The sequence below is a fragment of the Cetorhinus maximus genome, chromosome 7 (assembly GCF_964194155.1).
Source record: "Cetorhinus maximus chromosome 7, sCetMax3.hap1.1, whole genome shotgun sequence".
In the NCBI taxonomy this organism is placed as follows: domain Eukaryota; kingdom Metazoa; phylum Chordata; class Chondrichthyes; order Lamniformes; family Cetorhinidae; genus Cetorhinus; species Cetorhinus maximus.
The window spans coordinates 2692687-2714492 of NC_135885.1; the positions used below are offsets into that span (position 1 = coordinate 2692687).

The window sequence follows — 21806 nt, forward strand, 5'->3', positions numbered from 1 at the left end:
TCACATCCTTCCTATAATGCGGATTCCAGAACTGCACGCAATACTCTAGCTGTGGCCTAACCAGCATTTTATACAATTCCAGCATAACCTCCCTGCTCTTATATTCTATGCCTCGGCTAATAAAGGCAAGTATCCCATATGCCTTCTTAACCACCTTATCTACCTGTCCCACTACCTTAAGGGACGCGTGGACATGCACACCAAGGTCCATCTGATCCCCGGTACTTCCCAGGGTCCCACCATTCATCATGTATTCCCGTTCCTTTTTGTCCTGCCCAAGTTCATCGCCTCACACTTATTCAGATTAAATTCCATTTGCCACTGATCAGCCCATCTGACCAGGCCGTCTATATCCTCCTGTAATCTAAGGCTATCCTCCTCACCATTTACCACCCCACCAATTTTCGTGTCATCCGCGAACTTACTGATCAACCCTCCTACATTGAAGTCCACATCGTTTACATATACCACAAACAGCACGGGACCCAACACCGATCCCTGTGGAACCCCACTGGACACAGGCATCCAGTCATAAAAACACCCCTCGACTATCACCCTCTGCTTCCTGCCACTCAGCCAATTCTGGATCCAATTTGCCAAATTGCCTTGTATCCCATGGGCTCTTACCTTCGTTATCAGTCTCCCATGCGGGACCTTATCAAAAGCCCTGCTGAAGTCTAAGTCCAAGTCAAATGCATTGTCCTCATCTACACACCTGGTCACATCTTCGAAAAATTCAATCAAATTGGTCAGACATGACCTCCCCTTAACAAAACCATGCTGACTGTCTTTGATTAATCCCTGCCTCTCCAAGTGTAGATTAATTCTGTCCCTCAGAATTGCTTCCAATAGTTTCCCCACCACTGAGGTTAGACTGACTGGCCTGTAGTTCCCTGGTTTATCCCTTCCTCCCTTCTTGAATAACAGTACCACATTGGCTGTCCTCCAGTCCTCTGGCACCTCTCCTGTGGCCAGAGAGGTATTGGAAATTATTGCCAGCGCCCCTGCTATCTCCTCCCATGCCTCACTCAACAGCCTGGGGTACATTTCATCCGGGCCTGGGGATTTATCTACTTTTAAGACTGCCAGGCCACTTGGAACCTTCTCCCTTTCTATGCTTATTTCTTCAATTATATCACAGTTCTTCTGCCTGATTTCCATACCCACGTCGTCCCTCTCACTTGTGAACACCGACACAAAGTATTCATTTAGAACCCTACCTACGTCTTCCAGCTCCACACACAAATTACCACTATGGTCCTTAATGGGCCCTACTCTTTCCCTAGTTATCCTCTTACTCTTAATGTACTTGTAAAATAACTTTGGATTTTCCTTTATTTTACCTGCCAATGTACTTTCATGCCTCCTTTTTGCCTTCCTAATTTCCTTTTTAAGTTCCCCCCTACACATTCTATTCTCCGCTAGGGCCTCCGTTGTGTTGCGCCCTCAGTATCTGACATAAGCCTCCCTTTTTCTCTTTATCCAATCCTGTATATCCCTCAACATCCAATGTTCCCTGGATTTGTTGGTCCCACCCTTTGTCTTTACTGGAATTCTTGAATGAGTCCCACTGCTCTGATGCAGATTTACTTAAAGGTAGCTGCTCCCAGGTCACTCTGGCCAAATCATATCTGATCTTATTAAAATCGGCCTTCCCCCAATTTAGAACTCTGATTTCTGGCCCATCCCTGTCCTTTTCCATAGCAACCTTGTATGTAACAGAGTTATGATCACTATCTGGAAAATGCTCCCCCGCTGATATCTCTACCACTTGCCCGGCTTCGTTCCCTAAAATTAAGTCCAGGACCACCCCATCTCTTGTAGGGCCTTCTACGTACTGGCTTAAAAAGCTTTCCTGGATGCATTTTAAGAATTCCGCTCCCTCTAAATCTATCACACTATGACTAACCCAGTTAATGTTGGGGAAGTTGAAATCCCCCACTATTACTACCCTATTATTTCTATGTAATATATTTGGATTTCCAAAAGGTGTTCCATAAGGTACCGCACATAAGGCTACTTAATAAAAGCCCATGGTCGGGGGTAGGATATTAGCATGGTTAGAGGATTGGCTAACTAATAGAAGACAGAGAGTTGGGGTAAGGGGGGCATTTTCAGGATGGCAACCTGTGACTTGTGGAGTGCCACAGGGATCAGTGCTGGGGCCACAATTATTTACAACATATATTAATGACTTAGATGAGGGAAGTGAATGTACTATCATCAAGTTTACAGATGACACAAAAATAGGTGGGAAGGCAAGTGGTGAGAATGACACAAAGTGTCTACAGAGGGATATAGATAGGTTAAGTGAGTGGGCAAAAACTTGGCAGGTGGAATATGATGTGGGAAAATGTGAAGTTATGTACTTTCGCAAGATGGATAGGGGAGCTGAATATTATTTAAATGGAGAAAGACTGCAGAAAATGGAGTAAGACTACAGCACAGAGGGATCTGGGAGTCCTCATGCATGAATCCTCAAAAAACTAACATACAAGTTCAGCAAGTAATAGGTAAGGCAAATAGAATGTTGGCCTTTATTTCAAAGGGAATGGAGTATAAAAATAGGGAAGTCTTGCTGAAACTACACAAGGCACTAGTTAGACCACACCTAGAACTGCTGCGAACAGTTTTGGTCCCCTTATCTAAGGAAAGATATACTAGCATTGGAGGCAGTCCAGAGAAGGTTCACTGGGTTGATCCCAGGTATGGAGGGATTTTCTTATGAGGAGAGGTTGAGTAGGCTGGGCCTGTACTCATTGGAGTTTAGAAGAATGAGAGGTGACCTTATTGAAACATATAAGATTCTTAGGGGGCTTGACAGGGTAGATGCTGAGAGGTTGTTTCCCCTTGTGGGAGAGTCTAGGACCAGAAGGCATAATCTCAGAGTAAGGGGTCACCCATTTAAGGCAGAGATGAGGAGAAATTTCTTCTCTCAGAGGGTAGGGCTGTAGAGGCTGGGTTGTTAAGTATATTCAAGGCTGAGATAGACAGATTTTTAATCAGTAAGGGAATCAAGGGTTATGGGGAAAAGGCAGGAAAGTGGTGTTAGGGATTATCAGACCAGCCATGATCTCATTGATCGGTGGAGCAGACTTGATGGGCCGAATGGCCTACTCCTACTCCTATGTCTTATAACACCTGAAGAGAGAGAACTGCTAACAACATTGGCGAACATGGGGCCAGGAGGGGAAGTTGGACAGTCAGTAGTTTGGTGGGAATACGGTCGAGGGAGCAGGAACTGTGTCCCATAGGCAAGGTGAGCTCAGAAAGAATATAAGGGAGATGAAAGAGAAATGATAAAATTATCCACAGCGGCTGGTAGAATTTAAATTCAATGAATAATAAAATCATCCACAGCTGCTGGTAGAATCTGTGCTAGTGTATTACCCCCAATCCCATGTGCTTTAATTTTGCCCACTAGCCTCTTATGTGGGACCTTATCAAAAACCTTCTTGAAATCCAAATACACCACATCCACTGGTTCTCCCTTATCTGTTCTACTATTTACATCCTCAAAAGACTCTAGTAGATTAGTTAGGCATGATTTCATAAACCCTTGCTGACTTTGTCTAATCCCGTTATTGTTTTCCAAGTGTTCTGTTACCACGGCTTTCATAATAGACTCTAGCATTTTCCCCACAACTGATGTTAGGCTAATTGGTCTGTAATTCTCTGTTTTTTCTCTCCCTCCTTTTTTCAATAGTGGGGCTACATTTATCACCTTCTAATCTGTAGAGTCTATAGAATTTTAGAAGATGACCACCAATACATCCAATATTTCCAAGGGCACTTCCTTTAGTACTCTGGGATTACATTATCAGGTTGAGTTTGAGTTCTGTTGAAGGGTCATGAGGACTCGAAACGTCAACTCTTTTCTTCTCCGCCGATGCTACCAGACCTGCTGAGTTTTTCCAGGTAATTCTGTTTTTGTTTTACATTATCAGGCCCTGGGGATTTTTCAGCCTTTAACCCCATTAATTTCTACAGCACCATATTTTTACTAATACTGATTTTCTTCAATTCCTCCTTTTCACTAGACCCTTGGTTCCCTAACATTTCTGAGAAATTATCCGTGTCCTCTTTTGTGAACTGGGAACCAAAATATTTGTTCAATTCTTCTGCCATTTCTTTGTTCCCCCATTATAATTTCCCCATTTGACTGTAAGGGACCTACATATGTCTTTGCTAATCTTTTTCTCCTCACATATTTATAGAAATTTTGAGTCAGTTTTTATGTTCCCTGCAAGTTTACTCTCATACTCCATTTTCCCCTTCTTGATCAATCTTTTGGTCACTTTTGCTGAATCCTAAACTGCTCCCAATTCTCAGGCTTTTTCTGGCAATTTTATCTGCCTCCTCTTTGGATAAATACTATCCCTAATTTCTTTTGTAAGCCATGGTTGATCCACTTTTCCTGTTTTATTTTTGCTCCAAACAGAAATGAATAATTGTTGTAATTCATGCATACATTCCTTAAATATTAGCCATTGCCTATCCACTATCAACCCTTTCATAGTAAGGTTCCCCAATCCACCATTGCTAACTCGAGCCTTATACCCTCATGGTTCCCTTTATTTAGATTCAGGACTCTAGTTTCGGATTCAACTTCTTCACTCTCCATCTTAATAAACAATTCTATCATTTTATGGTCACTCTTCCCTAAGGGACCCCACACAACAAGATTGTTAATTAATCCTTCCTCATTGCACACTACCCAGTCTAGGATAGCCTGCTCTCTAGTCGGTTCCTCAACATACTGATCTAAAAAACCATCACGTACACACTCCAGGAAATCCTCCTCCACAGTGTTATTGCTAGTTTGGTTTGTCCAATCTATATATAGATGAAAGTCACCCATGATTACAGTTGTACCCCTATTGCATGCATCTCTAATTTCCTGTTTGATGCCTTCTCTCACACACATCTCCATTACTGTTTGGGGGCCTATAGACAACCCCCACCAATGTTTTCTGCCCCTTGATGTTTCTTATCTCCACCCAAACAGATTCCACATCATGATTTTCTAAGCCAATATCTTTCCTCACGATTGTATTGATTTCCTCCTTTACTAACAATGCTACCCCACCTCCTTTCCCTATTTGTCTATCCTTCCTAAATATTGAATACCCCTGGATGTTCAGTTCCCATCCTTAGTCACCTTGCAGCCATGTCTCCGTAATTGCAACTATATCATAATCGTTTATATCTATTTGCGCTGTTAATTCAGCTACCTTCTTGCATTAAAATACGATGCCTTTTAGACTTATCTTTTTAACCTTGTTAGTCATCTTAGCTTTATTTTGCACGATGACCCCATTTGTTTCTCGCCCTTGTTTTTTCTGTCTTCCACTTTTGCGTCTTACTTTTCTGTCTTTCGTTTCTATCCTTGTTTCCTCCTCCTCTGTCTCCCTGCTTAGGTTCCCATCCCCCTGCCATTCCAATTTAAACTACCATTACCACCAAGCTGGGGGATCAACCCTGGTTCAAGGAAAAATGCAGGTGGGCATGCCAGGAGCAGCACCAGGCATACCTAAAATGAGGTGCCAACCTAGTGAAGCTACAACTTACATGCCAGCGTAAGCAGCATGCGATAGACAGCTAAGTGACTCCACAACGGATCAGGTCTAATCTCTGCAGTCCTGCCACATCCAGTTGTGAATGGCGGTGGACAATTAAATAACTCACTCAAGGAGGCAGCTCCACAAATAAACGCATTCTCAATAATGGGGGAGCCCAGCACAGGTGTGCAAAAGACAAAGCTGAAGCATTTACAATCATCTTTATCCAGAAATACTGAGTGGATGATCCATCTTGGCCTCCTCTGGAGGCTGGGAATTCTGCAGTGAGTAACTCACCACCTGACTCCCCAAAGCCTGTCCACCATAAACAAGGCACAAGTCAGGAGTGTGATGGAATACCCTCCACTTGCCTGGATGTGTGCAGCTCCAGCAACATGTGAGAAAGTGACAAAGCAGCCTGCTTGACTGGCACCCCATTCACCATCTTCAACATTCACTCCCTCCACCACCGATGCAGTGGCAGCAGTGCATCTACAAGATGCACTGCAGAAACTCACCAAGGCTCCTTCGACAGCACCTTCCAAACCCACGTCCTCTACCACCTAGAAGGACAAGGGCACAGATGCATGGGAACACCACCACCTGGAAGTTCCCCTCCAAGCTACACACCATTTGACTTAGACTAGATTGCCATTCCTTCACTGTCGCTGGGTCAAATTCCTGGAACTCCCTTCCTAACAGCTCTGTGGGTGTACCTACACCACATGGACTTCAGCGGTTCAACAAAGCGAGTCACCACCACCTTCTCAAGGGCAATAACTGCTGGCCTAGCCTGTGATGTTCGCATCAAAGAATTTAAAAAATATCTGTAGGCTTCTTAACCACCTTATCTATCTGTCCTGCCAACTCCAGGAATCTGTGGACATACACTCCAAGGTCCCTTAGTTTCTTTATGTGTCTCAGTATCCTACCATTTGTTGTGTATTCCCTTGCCTTGTGTCCTCCACATAATGCATTCCCTCATACTTCTCTGGATTGAATTCCATTTGCCACTATTTTACCCAACTCACCAGCCCATTGATATCTTGCTGCAGTCTACAGTTTTCTCCCTCATTATCAACTGCATGGCCAATTTTTGCATCATTGGCAAACTTCTCAATCATGCCCCTACATTTAAGTCTAAATCATTGATATACACCACAAAAAGCAAGAGGCCTAGTACTGAACCCTGTGGCAAGAGCCTTCCAGTCACAAAAGCAACCATCAACCATAACCCTTTGCTTCCTGCCTTTGAGCCAGTTTTGGATCCAACCTGCCATTTCCCTTGGATCCGATGAGCTTTTACTTTACTGACCAGTCTACCTTGTGGGAACTTGTCAAAGGTCTTGCTAAAATCTTGTAGACTACATCAAACACTCTACCCTCACTGACGCGCCTTTCTACCTCCTTAAAAATTCAATCCAATTTATCAGACATGAACTTCTCTTTACAAATCCATGCTGACCGGTCTTGGTTAGTTTGTATGTTTCTAAATGATGATCAACTACTCCTCAGAATTCCTTCCAAACATTTACCCACTGAGATTAGGTTGACTGGCCTATAATTGCACAGGCTATCCCCTTCCTCCTTTGTTAAACAGTGGCACAACACCAGCTGCCCTTCAGTCCTCCAGCACCATGCCTATAGCCAGAGAGGATTGGAAAATGATGGTCAGAACCTCTACTCTTTCTTCCCCTGCTTCTATTAACAGCCTGGATACAGTTCATCCGGGCCTAGGAATTTACTGACTTTCAAAGGTATGAAGTCCCATAAGATTTCCTCTCTCACTATGTTTATCCCATCCAATATTCCACACTCCTCAACTACAATGTCAGTATCATTGTTCTGTTTTGTGAAGGCAGACGCAAAGTGTTCATTAAGAACCATTCACACACAAGTTATCTTTCTGGTCTCTAATTGGCCCTATTCCTTCCTTTATTATCATATTGCTTTTTATGTATTTATAAACTTTGGGTATTCCTTGCTTTTATTTGCCGATACCTTTTCGCGCCCTCAATTTGCTTTCCTTTTTTAAACCACCCTGGTGTTTTCTATTCTCTGGGTTTTGTGAGATATATGAGCTCTCCGTATCTGACATAACCTCCCCATCTTTGTTTAATCCTATTCAGTATACATTTACATTTGGGGTCTAGATTTGGGAGTCCCAACCTCCTCTTTGTGGGAACATATTTGTCTCTGTCACTATCTCCACCTTGAATGCATCTCACTGCTCCAACACTGATCTTATTTTATTCATTCATGGAATGTGGGCTACGCTGGCTGGGCCAGCATCTATTGTCCATCCCTAATTGCCCTTGAGAAGGTGGTGGTGAGCTGCCTTCTTGAACCGCTGCAGTCCATGTAGTGTAGGTACACCCACAGTGTTGTTAGGGAGGGGGTTCCAGGATTTTGACCCAGCGACAGTAAAGGAACGGCGGTATATTTCCAAGTCAGGATGGTGTGTAGCGTGGAGGGAAATTTGCAAGTGCTGGTGTTCCCATGCGTCTGCTGCCCTTGTCCTTCTAGATGATAGTGGTCTTGGGTTTGGAAGGTGCCGTCTAAGTGAGTTCCTGCAGTGTGCCGTGTAGGTGGTACACACTGTTGCTACTGTGCGTCGGTGGTAAGTGCAGTGAATGTTTGTGGGTGTGGGGCCATTCAAGCGGGCTGCTTTGTCCTGGATGGTGTCAGGCTTCTTCAGTGTTGAACTCACCCAGGCAAGTGGGGAGTATTCCATCACACTCCTGTCTTGCGCCTTGTAGATGGTGGGCAGGCTTTGGGGAGTCAGGAGGTGAGTTACTCGCCACAGGATTCCTAGCCTCTGACCTGCTCTTGTAGCCACAGTATTTATATGGCTTGTCCAGTTCAGTTTCTGGTAAATGGTAACCCCCAGGATATTTATCGTGGGGGGTTTCAGCTTCAGGTAGCTGATTCCAGTCCACTTTTGCCTCATCGCCTCTCAGTTGAGTAAAATTGCCCTTTCCCCAATTGAGAACTTTTACTCTTGGTCTATCTTTGTCCTTTTATGCTATGTTACAATTGTGAGGTTTATAAAATTATTATATTTTTGGACTGTAGCTTTAAATTTAGGGTAAATGAAGGGAGTCATGTCACTTGTTCTGAAGTTGACCTAACAGCAAGACTGGGTAGTTTGCCTGTTAGAGATCAAAGGAAGGCTTAGATTGATCTACTGACAAGAAGGTGCAAGGTATTTACTCTTGGAGACATTGGCAGCAGTCTCTGAGTTTACAATGAGTAGACTTCGAGTCTCCCAAGTCTCAGAAAGGTGTTGAAAGTACCATGGTGTAAAGAGTTGTGCTGTAAACTGTCCCTTTACTTTTAAGGTAAGTGAGTTAGAGTTAGGGATAGCTAATTACCATTTCTACCAGGATGCAAGGTTGAAGTGTTCCACATTGCCCTGGGGAAAAGGACAGAGGAAGCCATTTTCGAGATCAGGTTACAGGCTCCCCTACAAATCAATGAACATCGCAGACAGAGAGAGACAGAGGTTCTTGTGTGGTCAGCAGAGAAAAGAGGCTGCTTGGCTTTGCAAGCCATCACAGCTGGATGCGGGAGGGAGATGGTCTTAGTCAAAGAGATGCATCCTGCAGCTATCTAAGAATTCTGGAAGATTCATCCTGGTATGGATTGGGGGTGGTGGAGGCAGGGGGGTGAGGGTTGGTGGAAGAAGAATCATTGGAACAAGCTTCATTGCTAGTGGTGAAGAAACTCCGAAAATTGAGGAAAGTACCTGAAGTTACTACTTGGCAAAATGGGAATACAGGAACCCATCGAAAGTGGAGAGTAACTGTGGACTGTCTGCTAAAAGGACTGTAATTCCATGGAAAGTGCAATGTGTAGTAAGTATAAAAGGGGAATCTAGTTTAAGGTCTAAGTTGCCTACAAAAAGAAAATAGTGTTTAGTCAATAGTGCATTTAGTCAGTTATTACAGTAAAAGTTTTAAAACATGAAATCTTGTTGTGACATCCTTTTCAGTTATTAACTGGAAGTTTGAATTTCTTTTTAAATATTATCGGTCTCCACAGGGATTGTAACAGCTAAATCTAACTGAATTAAAACGATCACTACACATGGGTTTGTAGACTCATTCACAGATGCAGAAACCCACACTCACAGGAGTGCAAGTGCTGCATTCTGCGCAAGTTAGAGACTGGCATGTACACACACAGAACTGTGCGTACCACCCCAAGCACAAGCCTGGGATAAGACGCAAACACACGCGCAAGATTGCTCACAACATACCATGCAACTGTGTATCGGGATTTGGCGTAATTGCACACACACCTGGTTTGCACCTTCATGAGCCAGACAATTGCACGCTCACACATGCGCGCACACAGACACGCACACAGTCAGAAATCTTAGACAGGAGCTGAAAGTCGGAGCAAGCCATTCAGTCAGGCAGGAACAAAAGGAAAAGAGCAGTACCCATGACTTCTAGTCTGCATACCGATCCCAGCGGTGACGTCAAGGACATCAGGAGGGGGAAGGTCAGGAATGGTTTCCAGCGTATGATGGTGGGAGGGGTGAAAGATGCAGTGAGAGTGAGTGCAGGAGGAGGACAAGGTAGGTCCAGACACATCAGAACAGGAACACACATAGGAAAGGCTTTGCATACGGCGGAGAGATGCCCTGTTGCTCCACGAATGAGATTCACTCTGTCCAGGGATAAAACCTTCTACCAACCTCTGTGAGCCAGCAGCATGCTGGGAGTCAACCTGACGCTGACGAAGAGTTGGGTGCGAGCTGAGGGAGGCTGCGAGGAGAGAAGAGGACAGTTAGAACACAGGAAACAAAACTCTTTACTAAATGCAGTCCTGAGTGCCCCCAATTCCCCCATCCCCCCATGTCTCGAGTGTCACTCCCAACCTGTCAGACCCAGTGCCTACTGCCTAGCCCAGTGCCACCTGACCATCCACAGTGCACCCCCAGTCAAACTGTGTCCGTCCATCCCCACAGGGCCCAGCACCAGTGCGACCTGATACAGGACTGCCACTTCACAGTGGGCACTGTGTCTCCTACTAGCTGTGCCGTGTATCAGCAGCAGCTTAAACCAAATGGCAGCTGATTTAGGCAACTGAGGCTACACCGCTTCTGCTCTTGTGTCTTCACAGTTGTGCAGCATGCACGTGGGCCAGGCTGAAGGCCTGCCTCCTCAGCCACCTCCACCCCTGCCATTTACATTGAGCAAGTCCCAGCTGCTGTTGACACCATAGTGAGGTCAGGAGCACACCGGGTGTCACTCGGAACCACAGGCTGGTGAAGGGGAAACTCAATCTGGAGCCCATTCAGCACCTCCCTCCCGTCATTACTGAGACACCATAAGCAAACAGTGACTGGAGCAGAGATCACGTGTTATCAGAAGTGCTTTATTGTGCAAAAGCTACCACACACAGGAGAGGTGCTGACCAAGCTGTGGAACAACAGCAATTAGCAAAAGGAAAAGAGCTGTTAAATCAGCTTAATTCTGAGCTGGCAAAAGGGACACTTTTAACCTCACTTCAGGGAGGGGATTCCTGTATTTGCCACTTGAGGTGAGAGACAGAGGCGTCAGGGGAGAGTCGGTGGGGTAGGGAGAGAGTCGGGGGAGGGGGAGGGAGAGAGTCGGGGGAGGGAGGGAGAGAGTCGGGGGAGGGAGAGAGTCGGGGGGAGGGAGGGAGAGAGTCGGGGGGAGGGAGGGAGAGAGTCGGGGGGAGGGAGGGAGAGAGTCGGGGGGGAGGGAGGGAGAGAGTCGGGGGGGAGGGAGGGAGAGAGTCGGGGGGGGGGGAGGGAGAGAGTCGGGGGGGGGGGAGGGAGAGAGTCGGGGGGGAGGGAGAGAGTCGGGGGGGAGGGAGAGAGTCGGGGGGGAGGGAGAGAGTCGGGGGGGGAGGGAGAGAGTCGGGGGGGGAGGGAGAGAGTCGGGGGGGAGGGAGAGAGTCGGGGGGGGAGGGAGAGAGTCGGGGGGGAGGGAGAGAGTCGGGGGGGGAGGGAGAGAGTCGGTGGGGTAGGGAGAGAGTCGGGGGAGGGGGAGGGAGAGAGTCGGGGGGGAGGGAGAGTGTCGGGGGAGGGGGAGAGTCGGAGGAGGGGGAGGGAGAGAGTCGGGGGAGGGGGAGGGAGAGAGTCGGCGGGGGGGAGGGAGAGAGTCGGCGGGGGGGGAGGGAGAGAGTCGGCGGGGGGGAGGGAGAGAGTCGGCGGGGGGGAGGGAGAGAGTCGGCGGGGGGGAGGGAGAGAGTCGGAGGGGGGGGAGGGAGAGAGTCGGCGGGGGGTAGGGAGAGAGTCGGGGGAGGGGGAGGGAGAGAGTCGGGGGGGAGGGAGAGTGTCGGGGGAGGGGGAGAGTCGGAGGAGGGGGAGGGAGAGAGTCGGGGGAGGGGGAGGGAGAGAGTCGGGGGAGGGGGAGGGAGAGAGTCGGCGGGGGGGAGGGAGAGAGTCGGCGGGGGGGAGGGAGAGAGTCGGCGGGGGGGAGGGAGAGAGTCGGCGGGGGGGAGGGAGAGAGTCGGCGGGGGGGAGGGAGAGAGTCGGCGGGGGGGGAGGGAGAGAGTCGGCGGGGGGGGAGAGAGTCGGCGGGGGGGAGGGAGAGAGTCGGCGGGGGGGAGGGAGAGAGTCGGCGGGGGGGAGGGAGAGAGATGGCGGGGGGGGAGGGAGAGAGTTGGCGGGGGGGAGGGAGAGAGTCGGCGGGGGGGAGGGAGAGAGTCGGCGGGGGAGGGAGAGAGTTGGCGGGGGGGAGGGAGAGACTTGGCGGGGGGGAGGGAGAGAGTCGGCGGGGGGGAGGGAGAGAGATGGCGGGGGGGGAGGGAGAGAGTTGGCGGGGGGGAGGGAGAGAGTTGGCGGGGGGGAGGGAGAGAGTTGGCGTGGGGGAGGGAGAGAGTTGGCGGGGGTGAGGGAGAGAGATGGCGGGGGGGAGGGAGAGAGTTGGCGGGGGGGAGGGAGAGAGTTGGCGGGGGAAGGGAGAGAGTTGGCGGGGGGGGGAGGGAGAGAGTTGGCGGGGGGGAGGGAGAGAGTTGGCGGGAGGGAGGGAGAGAGTTGGCGGGGGGGAGGGAGAGAGTTGGCGGGGGGGAGGGAGAGAGTTGGCGGGGGGGAGGGAGAGAGTTGGCGGGGGGGAGGGAGAGAGTTGGCGGGGGGGAGGGAGAGAGTTGGCGGGGGGGAGGGAGAGAGTTGGCGGGGGGGAGGGAGAGAGTTGGCGGGGGGGAGGGAGAGAGTTGGCGGGGGGGAGGGAGAGAGTTGGCGGGGGGGAGGGAGAGAGTTGGCGGGGTGGGTGTCTGGAGTGGTGAGAGCCGTCCATCCTAACCCAAAATGGAAGGATGACTGGTGGGGAGGAGTTTCACTGCCTACATCCTCTTTCAATAGAGAGACTTAGCTTTCTAAAAACACAGCTACAGTAAACAGTATACTATAGAGCAGGGGTACAAACACTGCCCTCGGCAATGTCACCCCCTTCCCCCATTCTCATGAGCATGATTTGTTTATCCTCCACCTCAGTGCTGTAACTAACATCCCCTCAGAGAGGGGGCCGAGTGTGCAGTGCATCTGGGAACTGGGTTACCCTGAAAGGGGGTTTAACGTGTCCATGATGCAGAGGTTAGTCCGAATCTTGTGCTGCAGAATCTTGGGTTGGCTGTGGATGCTGCGATATCACGACACACATGGGATATAGCGGAAGAATCAGAGTCACGCAGAGGAACAGTGCTCTTAACAGACTGGAGGTAGTGACAGAGCTTCAATTTAACAGGAGTAACTGATCATCCACTACACCGCCAGTCACCAAAAACAGCTACAATTTTCCCATTGCTGAACACCCCATAAGATCTACTTCTGGCACTTGACATAAAGAAAAAAATTGTCTTTAAATAAATGCTTTCCGGACATCCCTAAGCAATTTACAGATAATAAAATACCATTGTCACTATTGTAATGTAGGAAACATCAAGCCAATTTGGTACAGCAAAATCTCACACACAAAACGTCAAACACTCCCAGGACAGGTACAGCACGGGGTTAGATACAGAGTAAAGCTCCCTCTACACTGTCCCCATCAAACACTCCCAGGACAGGTACAGCACGGGGTTAGATACAGAGTAAAGCTCCCTCTACACTGTCCCCATCAAACACTCCCAGGGCAGGTACAGCACGGGGTTAGATACAGAGTAAAGCTCCCTCTACACCGTCCCCATCAAACACTCCCAGGACAGGCACAGCACAGGGTTAGATACAGAGTAAAGCTCCCTCTGCACTGTCCCCATCAAACACTCCCAGGACAGGTACAGCATGGGGTTAGATACAGAGTAAAGCTCCCTCTACACTGTCCCCATCAAACACTCACAGGGCAGGTACAACACGGGGTTAGATACAGAGTAAAGCTCCCTCTACACTGTCCCCATCAAACACTCCCAGGGCAGGTACAGCACAGGGTTAGGTACAGAGTAAAGCTCCCTCTACACCGTCCCCATCAAACTCTCCCAGGACAGGTACAGCACGGGGTTAGATACAGAGTAAAGCTCCCTCTACACTGTCCCCATCAAACACTCACAGGGCAGGTACAGCACGGGGTTAGATACAGAGTAAAGCTCCCTCTACACTGTCCCCATCAAACACTCCCAGGGCAGGTACAGAACGGGGTTATATACAGAGTAAAGCTCCCTCTACACAGTCCCCATCAAACATTCCCAGGACAGGTACAGCACGGGGTTAGATACAGAGTAAAGCTCCCTCTACACTGTCCCCATCAAACACTCCCAGGACAGGTACAGCACGGGGTTAGATACAGAGTAAAGCTCCCTCTACACTGTCCCCATCAAACACTCCCAGGACAGGCACAGCACAGGGTTAGATACAGACTAAAGCTCCCTCTACACTGTCCCCATCAAACACTCCCAGAACAGGCACAGCACGGGGTTAGATACAGAGTAAAGCTCCCTCTACACTGTCGCCATCAAACACTCCCAGGACAGGTACAGCACGGGGTTAGATACAGAGTAAAGCTCCCTCTACACTGTCCTCATCAAACACTCCTAGAGCAGGTACAGCACGGGGATAGATACAGAGTAAAGCTCCCTCTACACTGTCCCCATCAAACACTCCCAGGACAGGTACAGCACAGGGTTAGATACAGACTAAAGCTCCCACTACACTGTCCCCATCAAACACTCACAGGACAGGTAGAGCATGGGGTTAGACACAGGGTAAAGTTCCCTCTACACTGTCCCATCAAACACTCCCAGGACAGGTACAGCACAGGGTTAGATACAGAGTAAAGCTCCCTCTACACTGTCCCCATCAAACACTCCCAGGACAGGTACAGCACAGGGTTAGATACAGAGTAAGGCTCCCTCTACAATGACCCATGGGAAGTGAGTGTTGCTGGCTCAGCCAGCATTTGCTGCCTTTCCCTAATTTATCTTGAGAAGGTGGTGGTGAGCTGCCTTCTTCAACCACTGCAGTCCATGTGGTGTAGGTACACCCACAGTGCTGTTGGGGAGCAAGTTCCAGGATTTTGACTGACCCAGCGACAGTGAAGAAATGGCAATATAGTTCCAAATCAGGATGGTGAGTGTCCTGGAGGTGGCAGTTCTCATGCAACTGCTACCCTTGTCGGTCTAGGCGGCGGGTTTGGAAGGTGCTGTCAAAGGAGCCTTGGTGAGTTGCTGCAGTGCATCTTGTCGATGGTACACACTGCTGCTACTGTGCATCAGTGGTGGAGGGAGTGAATGCTTGTGGATGTGGTGCCAATCAAGTGGAGTGCTTTGTCCTGGATGGTGTCGAGCTTCTTGAGTGTTGTGAGAGCTGCACTCATCCAGGCAAGTGGGGAGTATTCCATCACACTCCTGACTTGTGCCTTGTAGATGGTGGACAGGCTTTGGGGAGTCAGGAGGTGAGTTACTCTCCGCAGAATTCCCAACCTCTGACCTGCTCTTGTAGCCACAGTATTTATATGGCTAGGCTAGCTCAGTTTCTGGTCAATGGTAACCCCCTGAATGTTGATAGTGGGGGATTCAGTGATGGTAATGCCATTGAATGTCATGCGGTGACAGTTAGATTCTCCCTTGTTGAAGATGGTCTTGCCTGGCACTTGTGTGGCGTGAATGTTGCTCGCCACTTATCAACCCCAGCCTGAACTTTGTCCAGGTCTTGCTGCATTTAGACTACTTCAGTATCTGAGCAGTTGCAAATGGCACTGAATATTGTGAAATCATCAGCAAACATACCTTGTGATGGAAGGAAGGTCATTGATGAAGCAGCTGAAGATAGCTGGGCCTAGGACACTACCCTGAGGAACTCTTGCAGTGAAGTCCTGGAATTGAGATGATTGACCAACAACCACAACCATCTTCCTTTATGCTAGGTATGACTTCAAACAGCGGAGAGTTTTCCCCTGACACCAGTTTTGCTAGGGCTCCTTGATGCCACACTTGATGAAATGCTGCCTTGATGTCAAGGGCAATCACTCTCACCTCACCTCTGGAATTCAAATTTTTTTTGTCCATGTTTGAACAAAGGCTGTATTAAGGTCAGGAGTTGAGTGGCCCTGGTGGAACACAGACTGAGTCAGTGAGAAGGTTATTGCTGCATAAGTGCCATTTGATAGCACTGTCAACAACACCTTCACTACTTTGCTGATGGTCCAGAGTAGATTGATTGGGTGGTAGTTGCTCGAGTGAGAATTTCCTCCTTTTTGTGTACTAGGCAATTTTCCACATTGTCGGGTGGATGCCAGTGTTGTAGCTGTACTAGAACAGCTTGGCTAGGGGCGCGGCAAATTCTGGAGCACAACTCTTCAGTACTATTGCTATAATGCTGTCAGGGCCCATAGCCTTTACAGTGTCCAGTGCCTTCAGCCGTTTCTTGATACTTACTGAGCAATAATCTGCTCACTGACCCCCAGTTTGGGTTCCGCCAGGGCCATTCAGCTCCTGACCTCATTACAGCCTTGGTCCAAACATGGACAAAAGAGATGAAATCAAGAGGTGAGGTGAGAGTGACTGCCCTTAACATCAAGGCAGCATTTGATGGAGTGTGACATCAAGGAATGCTAGCAAACCTGAAGTCAATAGGAATCAAGAGGAAAACTAACAGAAACATTACCAGCCATATAAATACTGCGGCTACAAGAGGAGGTCAGAGGCTGGGAATTCTGCAGGGAGTAACTCACCTTCTGACTCCCCAGAGCCTGTCCAAGACACAAGTCAGGAGTGTGATGGAATACTCCCCACTTGCCTGGGTGAGTGCAGCTCCAACAACACTTAAGCTCAACACAGAATCGATACAGCACAGAAAGAGGCCATTGGCCTATTGTGTCGGCATTGGCTCTCCAAATGAGCATTTCACCTAGTGCCTTTCTCCTGCCTTCTCCCCGTAACCCTGCAGTTTCTTTCCAAATAATCATCCAATTCCTTCTTGAATACCTCGAATGAATCTGCCTCCACCACAGTCTCAGGTGGTGCATTCCAGGCCTTAACCACTCACTGTGTAGAAGCTTTTTCTCATGTCAATTTTTGCTTCTTTTGCCAATTACTTAAAATCTGTGCCCTCTCATTATTGATCCTTTCACGAGTGGGAACAATTTTGCCCTATCCACTCCGTCCAGACACCTCATGGTTTTATCCTGGACAGTATCCAGGAGAAAGCAGCCCACACACCGGCAGCAGTGTACACCATGCACAAGATGTACCCTCAACAACTGACCAAAGCTCGACAGCACCTTCCAAAGCCACAACCTCTACCATCCAGAAGGGACAAGGGCAGCAGACGCATGAGAACACCACCACCTGGAAGTTCCCCTCTAAGCCACTCACCATCCTGGCTTGGAAATATATCGCCGTTCCTTCACTGTCGCTGGGTCAAAATCCTGGAACTCCCTCCCTAACAGCACTGTGGATGTACCTACACCACATGGGCTGCAGCAGTTCAAGAAGGCAGCTCACCGCCACCTTCTCAAGGGCAACTAGGGATGGGCAATAAATGGCTCACATCCCATGAAGGAATAGGAAAACAACACGAGCATTGCTGGGAAGGCTGGTAATTATTGTCAATCCCTAATCTTGAGAAGTTGGTACAGTTTTTGGTACAGCTGCCTTGCTAGGCCACATCAGAGGGTAGTTACAATCGGTCAACCACTTTTGTGTGGGACTGGAGTCATAGATAGAACCAGAACAATTAAGAATGGCCAGCTTCATTTGCTGAACGCCATTAGTGAACTAATTGGGATTTTACAACAATCTGCCATTCCTTTTACTGCGACCAGCTTTGTATTTCTAGACTTTTCAGGTGGAATTTGATCTCTCACTCCCTGGATTACTGGTTCCAGTAACACAAGCAGTACATTACTGAAGAATGAGATTGAAGAATCATCCCAGAAGGAAAGCTGTCTCATCCTGCTTATTTCTGCGAGGAAAAAAAAAAGCTCAGGAGTCACTACCTGCAGTGTCAGGAAGCACAGCATGCCAATTTGTGAGAAGTGACAATTAAAAAATGAGAGAGAGAAAGAGAGAGGGAGATAGAGAGAGCGGTATATATATATATATATAATCTCAAACCAGTGGAGTTCCATGTTGAAAGATTGTCCAGGGGTATTCTGGAATGCTCAGTGACTCTTTGATCCATTAGCCATGCCATATCTGGTCCCAAGCCAGTCCAAGTAAAAAAAGGAAAATATTCACATATACCACATAACAGTCAGCAACTCAGTCACCCCTTAAATCAGTATGCACTTTCTACTAGCCAAACCCAGTAATAAGATAGCCACAAATGGATACATACAGCAGTGACTGGGTCATTAAATCCATCTTTTGCTGCAAGGAACAAGGCTGAGGAGTCATAGGATTATTTAATGCACAACATTAATGCGTTTCATTAAGAAACATGAGCCAGTATGACTGGTTGCCCTGGTGATGAATAATCCTGTAGACAGAAACACTGTTATTAAATAGGGATTCTGGATTAATTTATTTTGAACAGGGTTTAGGGGTCAGTTTCCGTAATTCCAAATACTTTTCTGTGAAGAGAACAAGTGGAGTGAAGTTGCGCTGTTTAAAATGATCTCTTTGGGCACAATGTTCAGTTTGGAAGGGCAGAACGTATGATGTAGCAATGGGTAATGATCACTGCTCACGTAGACGGTTTTCCACATCCAGTGTTACATGCCGGTGAAAGCATCACAACTACACGGGTGTAGTAAACAGAACACCACAGTGAGTGAACTGGTCGTCAGGCGCAAGCTGAGAGGAGATAGCAAGCTGCATAGGGGTAAATAGAGTGCCAGTTATTTACTGCCACATAACCAGATTGGGGATGAGCTTCAGAGGAGAGAGGATTGAACAGTCTGGTCCCACTAAGTAAATGTTTTGTATGAAAAAAATTTAGTGGTTGCCTTTGACAAGGCAACAAATTTATGTCAAACAATGATTCTATTTTGACATTACTAAGCTCTTTTGATGATTTACACAGTGATGTGGAGGGCAGCACCCAACCCCTCAGTCCATGCCTCTCAGGACCACCACGCACAGAATCACCGAGTCAGGTCAGAGAGAGGGTGCAGACAAATCAGACCCCAAATGCTGCTAACACCCACTTTCATCTCGAGTCTCATGGAATAGGAGGATCAGTGATTAACTTGGATAATAGCATGGTTTGAGGAGAGCAAATTGTGGTAAATTGCTATATTTCAGACTGGAGGATGGTAAACAGTGATGTTCCCCAAGGGTCAGTGCTCGGACTGTTGCTTTTTTGATGTATATAAATGACTTGGATCTTGGAAAACAGAGGAAAATTTCAAAATTTGTCAATGATACCAAACTTGGAAGAATGGCAAATGGTGAGGATGATACCAGAGAAGTGTGAGGTGATGCATTTTGGCAGGAGGGATAGGGACAGGCAATATAGACTAAATGGCACAGTTCTAAAGAGTGACCAGGGACAGAGGCTCATCGATCTTTGGGGGACATACTGAGAGAGCATTTAGTAAAGCATATGGGATCTTGGGCTTCATAGATAGAGGTATTGAGAGCAAAAGCGGGGAAGTTATGCTGAGCCTTTACGAAGCACTGGTTAGGGCACCAACTGAGTACTGTGTCCAGTTTTGGTCACCACACTTTGGGAAGGATGAAGGATGTGAGGGTCATTGTGAGGGTGCAGAGGAGATTCACCAGAATGGTTCCAGGGATAGCTACAAGGTTAGGCTGGAGAAGCTGTGGTTGTTCCCTGCAGAGCAAAGGAGATTGAGGAGAGATTAGCTGATGGTACAAGGACCAGAGGACACAGGTTTAAAGTTTTGGGCAAAAGATGTAAGGGAGATGGGAGGAGAAACTCTTTTACGCAGTGAGTGGTCATGACTTGGAACTCGCTGCCTATGGGGGTGGTGGAAGGGGAGACAGTTAATGATTTCAAAAGGAACTCGAATGGGCAATTGAGGGAAATAAACTTGCAGGGTTACCGGGATCAGGCGAGGGAGTGGGACTGATTGGATTGCTCTACTCCGACCCAGCAGGGACTCAATGGGCCGAATGGCCTCCTTCTGTGCTGTAAATATCTCTTATTTACAGGTCAGGAAATACAAGGAAATGCACATTTACATCAGTTCCAATACTCATCTGATTCCACCCTCTGCTTTCTGAGGATGGAGACTGAGCTAAAGATCAGATGAACACTGCAGTGAAGGGTAAAAGCAGGAGAAGAGGATTGGGTAGCTGGAAATGGGAGGAGAGATAAAAGAGAGGTTGATAAGGTAGGGACTAGCTCTCAAAAATGCAGCAAACAGAGATGACGAAAAAGAAAAGATGAGAAAGAGAGCAGCTGCGACAAGTTGAGAAGAGCAAAAAGGTCACATTCTTTAAATGTCAGTGATATTCCTGTCTGACATATAAAGACAGGCAGTGGTAAGAGGGCAAAAACACAGACCATTAATCTCTGCGTTACCAGCTGTACTGTATGGCTGGCACTGTGGGTGTTGGTGGGGGTGGAGTTAGGTCACAGAGAGTTAACCTCCGCAGGTAGAGATGGGGCATTGCAACACCCTCTGAGAGAGCAAAGCGAAGCAATCGGCAGGTGTCTAAAGCAATGAATTGATTGGGGAGGTGCTGCTGAGACCCGCACAGGGCCCTTTGAGAAGTGATGCTTTCTTGGCACCAGCTACAGCCACCATACAAATTTAAGGTAAATGGCAAAAGAAGCAACGGCAACATGAGGAGAAACTCTTTTATGCAGCTTGTGTTTTTTTGTTTATTCTTTCACGGGATTTAGATGTCACTGGCTAGGCCAGCGTTTATTGCCCATTCCTAACTGAGAAGGTGGTGGTGAGCTGCCTTTGTGAGCTGCTGCAGTCCATGTGGTGCAGGTTAAGGTCTGGAATGCACTGCCTGATAATGTGATGGGGGTTCAATCAAGGCATTCAAAAGGGAATTGGACTATTGAAAAGGAAGAGTGTGCAGGACTACGGGGAAAAGGCAGGCTAGTGGCACCAAGTGCTCCTTCAGAGGGCTAGCACAGACATGACAGGCTGAATGGCCTCTTTCTGCGCTGGAACGTTTCTGTGATTCTGTGAATACACAAGCAAATCCCATGGAGACTGGCCAAATGAGGAAGTTCGGAGTGGGAAGGGAATGCAGGGAGTGGGGTGGCGCAGAGAGGGGTTGAGGTGAAAGGGTGGTGAGAACAGACTACTTGAACCATTGCCACTACAACATAAGCCTTTTCCCAAAAGAAGTGATGCACCTGACACTGCATTTAAAATCATTAGTGACACAGTGAAGTTAGGATACATCTCTCTAGGCAGAGGAATGTTAAATGCATCACCCCAGGTGATGGTTCAGGCAGGGACCACTGAATCTTTTAAGGGATGAATAAATTAACATTTCAAACATAGGGAGGTACATGGGTTACATGGAGAAAGAAGGGAGGTGAGGTTACATTTGGGTTATTCTAGCAAGGAGTTATCACAGACAAGATGGGCCGAATTACCTACTCCTGGGTCGTACATGTCAACTCCACCCCCATTCTTCACCACCCAAACATTGTTCATGCTATAAGAGATTAGAATAATGCATGGTTCATCTGGAAAGATAATAACTTGTATTTTCGCAGCACCTGTAATACAAGGTGCTTTAGGGAAAAAGTATGGAAAACATGGCCCAGGCAGGGCTGGAGGGATTAGATAGGGGAACTGAAGTTTGGTCAAAGTGGTAGGTTTTAAAGAGGATGAAGTGAAGAGGCAGTAGGGTTTAGGGAGATAATTGCACCAAGTAGAACCCAGCATGTGGAGA

At 47.9% G+C, this 21806-nt stretch overlaps 1 protein-coding gene across 7 annotated transcripts in view; it reads right to left on the reverse strand.

The window, feature by feature from the left end:
• The window catches only part of LOC144682545 (stromal interaction molecule 1-like), a 158087-nt gene that overhangs the window by 13768 nt on the left and 122513 nt on the right, over positions 1–21806 (reverse strand). For 4 of the 7 annotated variants that reach the window (XM_078544974.1, XM_078544972.1, XM_078544969.1 and 1 more), the window contains exons 11-12: positions 18087–18167; positions 10267–10336 (exon numbers count right to left, since the gene is read on the reverse strand). In XM_078544974.1, the coding sequence (XP_078401100.1) occupies positions 10267–10336; positions 18087–18167 (151 nt within the window). The remainder of the gene's footprint in view (positions 1–10266; positions 10337–18086; positions 18168–21806) is intronic. The other 3 variants (XM_078544976.1, XM_078544973.1, XM_078544975.1) reach the window with 1 other exon arrangement.